The 14,045-nt window shown below is 44.0% G+C and overlaps 1 protein-coding gene across 3 annotated transcripts in view; it reads right to left on the reverse strand.

The window, feature by feature from the left end:
- Positions 1-847: 847 nt before the first annotated feature.
- LOC146858226 (queuosine 5'-phosphate N-glycosylase/hydrolase-like) overlaps positions 848-14,045 on the reverse strand; it is a 244,336-nt gene continuing 231,138 nt past the window's right edge. For all 3 annotated transcript variants that reach the window (XM_085649031.1, XM_085649030.1, XM_085649032.1), the window contains one exon: positions 848-1,526. In XM_085649031.1, the coding sequence (XP_085505157.1) occupies positions 1,294-1,526 (233 nt within the window). In that variant the 3' untranslated portion in view covers positions 848-1,293. The remainder of the gene's footprint in view (positions 1,527-14,045) is intronic.

Genomic DNA, 14,045 nt, shown 5'->3' on the forward strand with positions numbered 1-14,045 from the left:
AATCCAGATGTCCCTGCATCACTAGTCCTGAGGAGACCCCGTACTGATAGAGGGTCGAAACGCCGTCGACAAGCTGAAAGAGCGAACCATTGCCCAGCGCGTATTATTATATACAGTTGCTGTTTACAAAGAAATTATACAAGAATGGTCGCCTTCTAAGATTTATGGAAACCTTGTATATAAATATACACCCTGTCACTTCCGATTAGGTTCCATTTTTCACTTTGGGACACAGTGCACAAATGTCTGTTCTATTGTAAATTTAAACAATGCATATAATAAGTCTGTTGTGTTTATAAAACAAGTCATAATTGTACAAATGTGTTGGTGGTTCCTTGCCCTCTGACATTATTCTACCCTCTTTTTATTGCGATTGTGCAAATTATATTGCTTGAATCATTTTTTATGAGTCCACAGGAACCATGGAAACCTGAGACTGGCATAGTTTAAAAAGCCTACATCAGCCAATGTTTGTGAATTCTAAAAAGTAGTAAATTTGCATCCATTAAAGGACTACTTCTATTTTTTGGGTGAACGAGTCATTCAAATTCCTGATACAAAAACATAACGCGTTTAAACCTCTTAGTGAAATACGACCAACGACAAAAAACACACAGACATAGCAGATCCAACTCAGGTCCCCGAGGCCCACTTAGCAAGCCAGGAATGCATTTATTTTTGGCGTGTCACATGACAAACTCTCCTCCCTCTCCCCCCAAAGCTACGTCCCTTACTTTTACACTATTGGTGCAATTTATTTCCTTTTGCGTGTGATTAGTTGCCAGAATACAATATTTCTATTTCATTAAGATACTGGCTGGAGCTATCAAATAAAACACGAATCATGTTGAAAAATTCTTATATTTATTAGAAAAGTTTAGATTGTGTGCTGTGTCAATGCTTTTATTCCTCTATACTTACAATCAGAGTTCCTTCTGCTAATAGGCAAAGCGCTGCAGCGTGAAACAGTTCCACTAATTCCTCTAGACATACCTGTCAAAGTACTCACAAAGTATCACAGGCCAGACAGGTTCTTATTAGAGAACCTAGAAAAAGATTACATGTTCACTAGCTTTAAGTGCATTAGTAATTGCTAAATAAGCAAGCATTACATCATGGTTTTGCCTTCAAGCTACAGACAGCTCATATGGAATCATATGACAATCAGCAACAGGCTAAGGGCAGTATATTCATTGAGTGATTCCCTTTCTGTGCCTAAAGTAGTATGTATTTAATGCAGGTCTGATCCTTACATGATTACATTAGTAGACCACACCATGTGACCACTGCAAGCTAGTAGTATATGCAGCGCACGCGGTGAAAGGGAACATCTTTCATATCTTCGCGGTGATCGCGGGCGTAGTCCCAGAGATAGTGGTCGAGGTGGATCGCATTGATCTCCTCAGTCATCGTCTGTCCCTTCTGCTTAAAAAGCTCCCGGACGTGGTCGCAGATCAGTTCAACGCACCAAATAGAGCAGCCTCTGATCTCCATCTCTTGCCGGTCACCATACTGGAACATCACGCCTACAGGGGACAGGAAGTGAGCATTCTCGTAAATACACAAGTACCTTTCTGTGATGCCCATCAGATCATTCTTGTTTAAGTAATGTCACACCAGTGTATGCAATGAGGTAGAGTAAAAGTATGCAACACGTATCACCATTATGACACCATGGCCTTCATTTAGGGGGTCGCAGCTGTGATCCCTCACTTGCTTCTTGCGACCCCTGTTACTACCTTTGTGACCCCTTGCCTCAGAGGTGGAAAAAAACACTGTCAAGAACACAGGGGCAACTTGCCCATATGGGTGTCTGGGCTCCACCCTCCTTATTTTATACCCATTCTGTGTTACACTAAGCATAAATAATAGTATATTAGTCTCTACTAGAGTAATAAAACAAGGAGTACCAGGAGATGAAACAGGTCCTTTGCTTGAAGCCGAGTTAAGTAAAAAACTGCTTTTAAATTTATGCTGTGCACTTGCATGTATGTGTGAAAGTGAGTGAGAGTGACAGGTTGTGAGTGAGTTGGAGTGTTAGTGAGTGAGAATGATTAGTGAGAGTGACTAAATAGAAGAATAAATGTGAATGAATGTTAGAAAGTGTGAGGGTGTGAGTACACGAGAAGGTGAATGATTGAGAGAAAGAGTGGATACAAGTGAATGTGAGTGAGTGTGAATGTACGAGTAAATGTGAGTAAGTGAGTGCAAATGAGTCTAAGTGAGAGAGATTAAGCAAGACTGTTGGAATGAGTAAGAGTGAGTGCAAGTGTGTCAGACATTATGAATGAGGGATAGTAATAAATTGAGTTTGACTGAGTGAGTAAAAGAGGAGTGCAAGAGAGCAAGATAGAATAAATGAGTGCAAGTGAACCAGTATGTGAATGTAAGTGAGCTTGAGTGAGAATGTGGGGCTAGGCTTGAAAACAGCTGTTGGCCCTGGCATACTGTAGGTATTTATTGGCTTACGGAGGAACTCCTATCAAAATGCTGGCACTGGTATTCTTAAAATGACAGGCATCTGTGAGGAAGTAGTGATAATGGCTTACTAGAGGTAATAACTCGGCATAAGGGGCACCCACAGACAAAAACTAGCTCTGGCATAATAAAGGAGATTCTTGGCAGAGGGGCACTCGTTGCAAAATGCTGGCGCTGGCACAGTGGAGGTCATTCTTGGCTTAAGGAAGGACAAATGTAGCACATGGGAAGGGGCATCCATGACCCGCTATTACATACTAGAAGCGGTTTTTGACATAACAGTCACCCATGATAAATGGGCAGCATTATTGGCACATTCTGGCACTGGCAGATTGTATGTAATTTTTGGTATAAGGTGGTACCCATGGCAAAATGCTATCCTGGCACAATGGACATAATTTTTGACATTTGGAGGCATCCATTTTACATTTTGAAATACATTGTATCAACTCCTGGGGAGCATTGTGTTTCATTGGCTTGGCACACCATGAAAAGACTTGAATATTTAAGGAGTGTCCTTTCACAGTTGTTTAAAATGAATTCTCTGGGGTGAATTGCCCCTATTCCCCCTGACCATCCCTATAAGGGATTGGGCTCACTTACTTGACTCTCAAGGCAAATATCACGCTACACATCTTTTAAAGATCACAAGCTGCCACTGCAAGAACAGAAGGTAGACAGTGACATGATGAGCACGTTCTACTTACTGCAACTTCCATTTTGAGCTCCCGGGCTAGTCCCCCAAAAGGCCCCCCAGTGAGCCTAGACCCTAAGGCAACGATCGTGAGATTCCGAACAGCTGACAACTGCTGGTAACAGAGTCTAGGTGACACAGCGTAAACCTGATCGAAGATGGAAGCAAAAATAGCCCAGGAGATTTCCCCTGCTGGGGGCCTGCAGACAGTGCATGTGGGTCACCCTGCGGACTCGGGGCAGCCCGTTCTCTCGGGGGAACAGCAACCTTAGCTCTGAACCGTGTCTAACTGCAGGGGCTCGCAGACGCTGCCTCTCCTAATCCCCTGGGCGGCGACAACTTGCCAGAGCGGCGGACTGGAAAACAAGCATTAAAAATGCAATAGGTCTCGCCTTTGATTAAGTTAAAGCCATTTGCTTTGCTAATGGTATTGTATAGCAAAGCAAATGGCTTCAACTTAATGAAGTTCTAGCCCCTATTCCCGTCTTCTCGCCCCCAATGCATCCTTAAATGTCCCATTTACAGCCGGGGTTGACACTCCTATTACCCGTGCACTCCAGTGACACTTTACCTGTAACGGGTGGTGGTGGACATGCTGGTGGACGTGGTGGTGGTAGTGCTGGACATGGTGGTGCTGGTGATGGTGGACATGGTGGTGGACGTGGTTGTGGTGGTGGACGTGGTTGTGGTGGTGGACGTGTTGGTGGACGTGTTGGAGGTGGACATGGTGGTGGTGGTGGTGGACGTGGTGGTGGAGGTGGACGTGGTGGACGACTATTGTGTAGGAGGGTGCTGGCAGAATGCGGAAGGAGAGGAGGCTCTCGAAGGGGGCACATGGGAGAGCAGAAAGAGGCCGATTATTAGAAACAAAAAACGGCGAGTAGATAGAACACGAAACAGATTTAACGGGGTGGTCCCTTCTTATAGCTTATGTGAAAATTCCTTAGCACCCCATTTTTAGTAAACAGAGGGACCATGGGGAGATTAATAGATTAATCACGCATGATGATCGAGTGCGATTAATTGATTATTGACGCATGATGATCGCGCGCAGAAGCTGGTGTTGTTCGAGTCACGGCGTTGGCTTACCAATGTGTGATTTCTTCCCCTTATTGCATAAAACATATGCCTCTGATTGGGCTGTACATCAATTCAAAAACAGCCCCTGCACCCAGCAGCCTTTTTCTCCAGAAAACCCAGTGACTGGGAGATCAACTGCTGCAGTTACACACACAGGCAATATACATCCTTATACACCGTCATAGTTGGAAGACGATAGTAACAACGTGATCATACATATGCCCTCACAAAGCTGTTGCTACTATGGCACTCTCAAGCCATAGATTCTTTCATAAACAGTATTTATAGTCGAATCAAGACAGTTTTAGTGTCAAAATACATATAACACCACCACCAGGAAACAGATTCATTTGCGGCTACGATGATGTCCTCAATTAGGTCAGTGGTGATGTGTCAGGATTCACCAGTGACCAATCATGCTACACGGAGGGGAGGTAAAATGGCATATGGCACAAGAGAATAAAAAGCATACAATGGCAATAACAGATGGCAGACTAGAAAACGGCCAATGTGACGCATAACAAGCTGAGGGTCAGAGGAGGCTTGACGTATTGGTGCTTCCAGGGCACAATATGAAGTGTTTGCACAGTACCTTTCGGCTAATATCTACTGAAATTGTATAATTCCTGTTCTGTGCACCCACTCATTTATGTTTGATATTGTACTTTCCGTCTTACATAAGAATTTTCCAGCTTTTTTGGTTTGACAACTGGTTAATGGCCGTATTCCAGTCCCTGGGCTGGCGGCTGTTCATCGCCCAGCCGTTGAAGTAGCCAGGAAGCCTGTGCATACAATAGAATTTAGACTGATTGGATACTGTCTCATCGTTAACCAATTTATTTCTGTTATTAACGATCTAAGGGCTACCTTGTTATCCCTGAAGGTTCACATTGCAACCAGTCCTGAATGGTGTTTGCTGTCTTGTTTTCTGCATTATCCTCCTTTCATATGGAATCTGTGTCCTAGGAATGATTATATTCAATCCCAGACTGAAGATGAGTAAAGGACTGGGATTGTCTACTTGCCCCAGTTGTTACATGTATGCCACCGAAGATGAAGTCCTTTCAGGTGAGGTGGACTTGGTTGTGCAATTGAATAAAATTGCCACTGGGTGCACATTGTGCCCTGCTCCTCTTTCCTAAAGCCAGTGAGACCTGGCTTTCAATTGAGCTCTGGATGTAAGGCATGGCTGTAATTTGCAAAGCCGACAACGTGTCCCCATAACCTATATAACATCGCCTTTGGTTCAGCCATGCAAACCACACGGAGAGGGACAGCATAAATGGTGGGAGGCAAAAATAATTTAATCTGCTACTAACGCTGGTGTTCTGTAAATAGCTCCTATGAAATTTCACAGATTATCTACATGCTATGCCCGGTGCTGGAATTTCATGTTTCATGCAGATGTCAGAAGCAATCCAAACATATGTTGGGGAGGTTGGTGGGCAGTAATAGTCCATTTAGTAGTTTTCAAGAAATTAGCATTACAATAATGTGTCAATGGGTTTTAAATGGTTAAAAGTTAGTGATAACTGGACCTTCAGTGTGTACAGTCCTCAAATCCAGATTTCCTGGCTGTCTTTGAACCCACATTAAAAAAATATAAATACCTCATTGAAGAAGGAAGTCATCAGATCCCGTTGTCCATTTCAAGTCTGCAGTACTATAGTTCGGTCTGAGAACCTGTTAAAACTGGGTTCATGAATAAAATACTTGGTCAGGCTACAGGCCAAGACCTACAGCTCACCCCCTACAGCCAAACAGCGCTATGCATTCATAGCTGCCAAAGGTTTAGATTGCTTATATGTGACACTTTCATAATTTCAGTGAGTGAAATTCAACGACTATGAGTGACGCTTTCTCGCAAGCAAAATCAAGCAATGAAGACGAGGGAAACTTAAATATCAGAAAATACACCCATTTGAGCAACGCTAACTCTAAGAAGATCTTTAAACTGCTGCAAAGCACCAGAAATGTAAAGGCGCTCACCTAGTGCCCTTGTAACATGATCGTACTGTAAAAAAATGTGCATTCATGATATTAAACAAGTCTTTCAGAGGCAGCACTTTAATAAAGTTCTGTGCATTTATGCAGACATGGGTGCAGTTTAATACAAAAGATAATACTTAGTGGCATACTACCAAGCTATCAGATTACATATGTGTAACATTTCCAGGTTTTCAAAGCAGTTATGAATGACACTGTACTGCCAGTTGTGACACAGGGTTCTGAGTAAAACCAAGAAATAAAGTGCATTGAAAGAGTTAAATATAAAAACATTACAACATTTTCAGCAATGGGAAGCTCTAAAAAGATCTTGAATTAAATGCAAAACTCCCAGAAGGAAAGTCCAGTTACCCAAAGCCTCTTTCTAAAATGACTGTACTTGTGAAACAATGGCAGCGCCATCATTCATTGCAATTAGGGCACAACAGGAGGACGTTTGCAGTGGGCTTGTGGAGCAATAGGCTTAGCCTGACAAGACATCAGTTATAGATCAACACTATTCAATTGGCAGCGGGTACGTTGTAGAGACAAGAGTGTCTCAAAACTTAATGAAATTAAGAATAAACTAATAATAACTAAAACTAAAAGGACAGCCTAGTATGTTAAAGCACATGCTGCATACACCAGTGAAGTTCAGTGCCGAGAAAGTCAGTTCATGACTTACTTGTCTAGACTGTGCACCAGAAATGTCTAGGGAGTGTGTCTGCCGGGACGAGCACTTGCCCAGAATGTCTTATAAATTTGTCGCCTGGGCTGGACAGAGGGGCTTCCATCCTGCAGCAGCAGCAGGTAAAGCTAGATAATGTAAGCAAAACTGCTGTGGACGGTCCAGTTTAGCCAGGAGAATTTATCTCGTTTTTCTTTTCAATGGATATAAATAGTATCCAAATATAGAGAGTGCACAGCTGGATCAAGTGGAAGCATGTGTACCTAGTCCACATTGGATTATTCACACCAGAACATGTACAACACCACCTTACCAAGTGGCGTTTTGCTCTGGATATTACATTTCAAAGTATATGTATGTTTCCCTTACTTTGTTGCCCTGCATTTCGAGTGCCAATCAGGAGAAACAGGCAGTCAGAGGGTGCTGGCTATTTGAGGAAACTCCTTACTAGAGACTCACCGTGGAAGAGCTCCAGGGAACGCTGGAAAACTGTTCCAATGATCACAATCTCCACCGGGCCACTGATTGCGAAAACATTTTATGCATGCATAATGAAAGCAGCTCAGTACACCTGGAGAAGTCCTAGTACGCCAGGACATCCGAGGAGATGTATTTTCTTTACTGCTCGACTCAAGGAAGGAGGAAGGGATACAGCAGGACTCCGTACTGTGCACAGAAATGCCATGCACTGCCCAGGGTCTCTAAGGTCCTCCGTGCAGAAGTAGGACTGACACTGACTGCCTGCCGTCAATCCACTCCGCCTGCTCGCTCAGTGCTAATAGCTAACAGTGCACTGGCCAGTCCATCCGATCGGATTGTGGTGTTGACCAGTGTCTGCCCCTGTGTTAGGCTGGCTGCCCCCAATCAGCACAGTATGGAGGCCTCTTTGCTGTGTGCGACCTCTCAACAGAGACTGGACCAGGCACTTCCTGTTCATTTGATGATTACCTGTACATCTGCGGAAGGTCCGGCAATATATTCACGGATACAATGTATCCTAGAGTGAAGTCTGTGTCATCATATCAGATCACCGCGCAGGACACTGGCTGAAGCTTTTGTAGTGCCTTATGATCCCGACAGACAGTGTTTTAGGGGCTCAATATGCATGACTAATGCACATAAGTGCGGTGAGGCGGACACCAGCACTAAAAAGCGTTAGTTTTACCCATGATGCATGGTACTTGGATGCACTGTGCATGTCTGAAGGCTGTACACAGCGGGAATTAGCAGTATGTACCAGATAAGCAAAATATTATCAAATTTAACTTTTTTGCCCCCCTGTTGCATGAATTTTCATACAGTACGGGTAAACTCAACATGAAGTGGTTATGTATACCATTGCATGATATGATCCAAAATATAAAGGATTTTATTTTACCCTAGCCTTAAGTTTGCCCCCGCTGTCATGGCTAGCTGAAAGTGGGCTTACATTTTTTTGCCTCGTTGCATTCTAGGAAAAATAGTTACCAATCCCCATCTTAAAGTTTGTCGGAATCCATTTTATGAAACTTCGTCTCTGTCTTCAACTCAGCAAATGGGACAAGTTAGTGAAATGCCTTTTATTGCTCATTCTCCTTCTGAATTCCTTCAAGGCTTTTTGGGGGGGTGCTGCAACAGCACCTCCCGCACCCCTACTTCCAGTGTCACCTGCAAGCTCCTTCTAACCAATAGCCTCTCATGACACCTGTTTGGGCCCTGTACAGCAACAGGCTATATTAACCTTATGAAGTGCAGGGTCCTTGTAACAATGTGTCTGCAGGACCTGCAATTAATTCATAGAAGGTCACCTAAATCTCATTCCAATTTGCGGAGGCTACTCGGCATTAATGCGCCTTACTCTCACCTGTGCGGTGCCTGTGTCTGGAGCACTGACTTCGAGCGCGCAGAGCTGGGACAAGCAGCCTTTGTAGGGTCCTACAGTGGAGCATGGTGGCGGCTCAACTGCTATCCGCGCGCTGATAATCCGAGGCCGCTGCTCACGGACATGCAGTGCCCTTCGCACGGATTATGTCACCACATGCGCAGCCTATGATTGGGGAGGCATGCATACAGTACCCGGAAGAAGCCGACATACGTCACCCACCTTCAGCCCTTAGTTGGTTGTAACTAGAAACGGAGAGGAAGGTCTGTCTCCTATGTTCATGAAGTTAAAGCGCTCAGCTGCTTGGTAAGGACGTATGGCAATGGCAAAGTGACTGTGAAGATGATTGCATGAAGTCATCCATACTACCAGAAGTAAAGGCTGACACCGGATATATTCCACTCCTGTTTGTTTTGATTAGGCCTGCCCATTTCCCGACGCTTCACATGTTGGATAGATGATGTAGCCTTACGGTCAGAGTAGCTGAGTTTTGGAACTCGAGAACCTGGTTCGAGTCGCAGCGGTGACGTAACATGCTGTGATCCCTTAACGTCCCTGCGCCTTAGAAAAATTAACGTGACCTTGTGTAGTGCAACGGGTGTTCACGTAAAGCGCCCCAATACCTTCGGTTTAAATTTGCATTGCAAAAAACGCTGTTTATTATACTTTCTTCGAACTGTTCCCATCCCTATGCCAATGCTTATACACAATGATATAGAAGGACTCCGGTATTATAAAAAACAAGCGCCGTCCCGAAAGTGAAAGAGGACCGCGCTGCAGCCGGAGCATGGGCATTTCTTGTCTTTATGGGGCCATGTGTTTCAAACACATGGCCCCATAAAGATAAGAAAGTGCTTCACGACAGCAGTGAAGCAGGCGACCCAGTCCGGATCGCAAGCCAAAGGACGGCAATCAAAAACCCTCATTTCCAATGGCAGGCCACCGTTTACCATAAATGGTGACGCCGGCCAATGGAAATGAGGGGTGGGGCTTAAAGCCCTTTTCTGAAAATCCTCTCCTACAAAATCTCTCACGGAGGCGGGGCAGCGCTTTGCGCTGCAACGCACGCAAGACCTAAAAAGAGGCAGCCATATTGCTATGAGTGAGGAGAGACCACAGCCACTCCTCTTGGATGTTACACTACTGTGTATACTGTTTTGTTTTTGTGCTTACTTCATGTAACCTATTTATCCATATGTAACCCGGGTAACTGTCTCTTTGTCAACCTTGTAAAGCGCTCTGATGCTTTCAGGTTGAGTTTACGCTATACACGACTCCATAAATAAATAAATTCAGCAGTGCAATGCTCACTCTTCTGATTAAGTTGAAAAAATGAACTAAACACAAACACATTTCTAAAGATGTTGTTGCCAGGTTTCATTATTGTGGATGTATGAAAAATTATGTTTGAATAAAACCGTCACCTTGTGAGATAGCCCCTCACAAATGAACATAAATCAAAATGTAGTAATGATAAGGGATCAAATAAGCCAATAGCATAGTTTGTATTCAAAATATGATTTATGTTGATTAATACATGCTGAAATCAAATACATTGTTTGCTTAAATCTCTTTTCTCCTCTCCATATGACTTATATAATACATTTCTCGTAGTGGTATATAATGAGGTAATCTTTAAATAATGAGTTTGGTGTCCAAATAATTTAGGCTCCCAGTGCTGTTTTGTGGCACTATATCCTCATCAGATGAAAGCATACTTCATCATGGAATCCAAAGAGAAACAAGTAGTGTTCCCCTAGCATTTCAAGGGAGCACACTAATGTTGAGCGTCCGTGCCGAGACTCGAACCCGCTTCCCCAGCTTCGAGGTTGACCGCTCTAGCCGTTAGGCCTAGCTGGGCTTAGAGATCCATGACAGCACAGCCCCACAATCACTAGAGAAAATATAAGAGAGCAGGTCAACTAGCTAGAAGACTCTCCCCTACCATTATTCTAGTGACTCGGATGATTAGGATCCCTCCCTGTCTGCTCCCGATACTCTTCTCCCGTTGATGTTGTCAGGGGTACACAGGGCCCCAAGCCCCTGGATTCCCTCAGCCTTACTGACTATTAAGAAACAGTTTCCCAACATAAGGAAAAACACAACAGAGTTATGTGAAGAACTGCAGAGTGTTTAAAGTGTACAGACCAAACTGGGCAGATATAAATCAGTTGTTGTGGCTGGCAGTACTGAGGTGAGACAGATTCGAGGAAAAGTTAGCATGGCTGAGACTGGACCCGTGAATTGACGGGATGCTGAATGCTGCAAAGGATGCACTATTGAATGCGGTTAAGGATGTGTGCATAGTGAAAATGAAACAGATTGCACTAAGATCTCGAATTGCAAACAGAATAAGGTTGAGTTGCCCGCCCATTATCTAGACAAGCTTAAGGATGTGTTTGAGATGTTCTTGGATACTGCCCGTCAAATCGAGGGAGCTCAGGAAGCTGTTGTGTCTGCTTTTGTGCCGGAATGTTACTAAATGTGAGAAGTCAGTGGATGACAATATACTGGATGGCAAACTAAGAAGATAGCGGAGTTAGTGACCCTCCCAAATCATTATGTGGCTTCACAAGAAAGAAGAAAAGGGAATGTTTAATCAAAACTGATATACTTGAAACAACAAAAAAATATGAAGTGAACTGAAAAGGGAAGAGGGTGGGGAGTCCCTTGAAGTGGGAAAGCAAGGGGAATACAACAGGGAGAAATACAACATAGAGCAGAAAGGGGTTAAGAAAGGTGCAAAGGAGAGGCCCTGGGAACTGGAGACTCATGCTTTGCCTGTGGGCAACTGGGGCCTTGGAAAAGGGATTGCATAAATGCTGTATCTAACATGTAAGGCCTTACTGGCCCACTCATATTTCACGAAGTTTCTCAAAATGCTTATCCTGCATTTTAGGACAACCTGAGAGGATCCGACTGTGTTATGAATACCTTAATTTAGGTAGATAAGAAACGTCCTTATGTGATTGTCTTATTAATGTAAAGAGACCATATCCTTTATTGACACTGGTGCTAGCTGATGAGCCCTAAAAACCTCTCAGTTTCCCTCAATAGTTCTCTCTGGTTTGGCCATGGATGCAGTTGGTATTTCTAACCGCTGTGTTCCCCATAACATTGATGACTTTGTTTCCTTCTCCCTTGGGCCCATCCGCCATGAACACTCCTCCTTCTTCAGTCCTGCCTCACCAGCTAACATATTGGGGCCTAGTCAGTGTAAGTTAAATTGCTGCATGTTTTGCACTCTTGACAGACTTTACATTAATATACCCATGCAGTACGAGAATGAGATTCTCACCCTTCTCTGCAAGAATACCAACTATTAACATACGGTGTGTGTAACAATGAGATGTCTCTGGATTTAACTGATTTGCTTTCCCAGGTACCACCCACATTGTGGTCTATAGGACCAATGACGTAGAACTCATAGCCTCAATGGAACCTGTGAAAATCAAAATCGACATGCAAATTTAGATATCTTATTATCCCTTCAAATACAAGGCAGAGGGAGGGATTCATCCTTTAATAGCCGATTTGATCAAACAAGAGGATTTGGTGCCTACTGATAGCAGGTGTAATAAACAGGAGGGTACTACACATATGTACTAGTTCATGCAGGATTCATGATCCTTAAATAACGTTATTACTAGTTTCTGCAACCCTGCCAACATCCTCACATGCATACCCACAAACTGTTTCCTGTAGTAGGCCTCTGTTTTGTCTTTTTCTCCATTCCTGTACACAAGGAGGCAGTTCCTCTTTGTGTTCTCTTTTCAACTGCATCAACTTTTGGGGCTAATGCTCCAACAAGGATTTACAGAGTCCAAAACCATAAAGTAGACCCTGGAAATGCTGGTTTTCATGCAGTGTTCGACTTAGGTTCAATGCATTGATGACTTGATTTTGATATCTGTTACTTTAGATCACTGAAGGGTAGACTTACGCTGCCCACTCACTGAACTGGCTATAAAGGGGCACAAGGCTACAAAGAAGAAACTGCAGAGGCCACAAATGTGCTTGTACAATAAAACAAGCATCAACCTCTGCTCCCACTTTGGGGCTCCCTGTTTATGCAAAAATGTGTAATTGGTCTTGTCATGAATGCAATGGTTTTACCCTTGGGGTGCGTTCCAAGAGTATGGGGATCAACAAAATCACCCTAGCAAATTATTCTGCAGCCCTGAAACCCATTGCAGTCGGGCTCACACCATGTTTCCGCTCTGTGGTTGATGCTTTTTATCTCATTGAAGCCCCTGAAGACACTGTATTGAGCTCCACTTTGATTGCTGTGGTGCCCCATGCTGTTGATGCCCCTCTTCTCACCACCAAAACCCAACATCTATCTACAGCCAGACTGTCAAGATATAACTATTATTTGCTTTTCATATTACTCTTGTTCTTTACTTAAAAATAATGCCCACCCTTGAAGAGGAAGAATTCCCAAAACTGCTTGATTGTCACTGCCCACTTCACCAAACCCTGTACTGATTTAACGGACATTCCTATCCCCCATTGAAAACGTCTGCATTTTGATGATGGTTTATGCCGTCGAAATCATGAAGGTGTCTAGGTTATGCTGTATGCACTGTATATCAAATTGTAGAAAGTTGCTGGTTGCATAATGGTAAATCTGTTCAGGGTACTGAACTCATTGCCCTAACTCATGCTTGTACTCCGGCCGAGAAAAAGATTGTAACGATGTATAAGGAATCAAAATATGTAAGTGATGCACAGCTTTGGGTTCTTCAGATTCAAAGTGGGTTCAGCACATCTGCTGGGACCCCCACAAAAATGTTACCTTCTGATGAGGTGTCCCAAGGGAAGGGCCATGCTGATTACCACGAAACAGCCCTTTAGGCCTCCAGTGTCGCTATCCCCTCAAAGTCTCCAGTGCCCCCAGGAGCCTTGCCACCCATTTTCCCACTGTCCCAGATAGCTACTTTTCCCGCCCTACCCCATCCCCAGTATCCCCCTTCACCCCCCAGACCTATCTAATGAAGGCTGCAGCACAGCCGAGCAGAGGACCTTCATCACAGAGACCTGGCTCAAACCTGCTTCAGCCCCGGGCTTCGCCACTGCAATACCCAGTGGCTACAAGATTAAACACCACACCTGCACCAACAGACACAGAGGCAGCATCACCATCATACACAGGGATGCAATCATCTGTACGACCACCAAAGATGAAACCATGCCATTCATGGAACACCTGAATTTCCAGCTCCATACTGACGACAAAACCACCATCAGATGCAGCC

Source organism: Triturus cristatus, chromosome 3_2, assembly GCF_964204655.1.
Source record: "Triturus cristatus chromosome 3_2, aTriCri1.1, whole genome shotgun sequence".
NCBI lineage: Eukaryota > Metazoa > Chordata > Amphibia > Caudata > Salamandridae > Triturus > Triturus cristatus.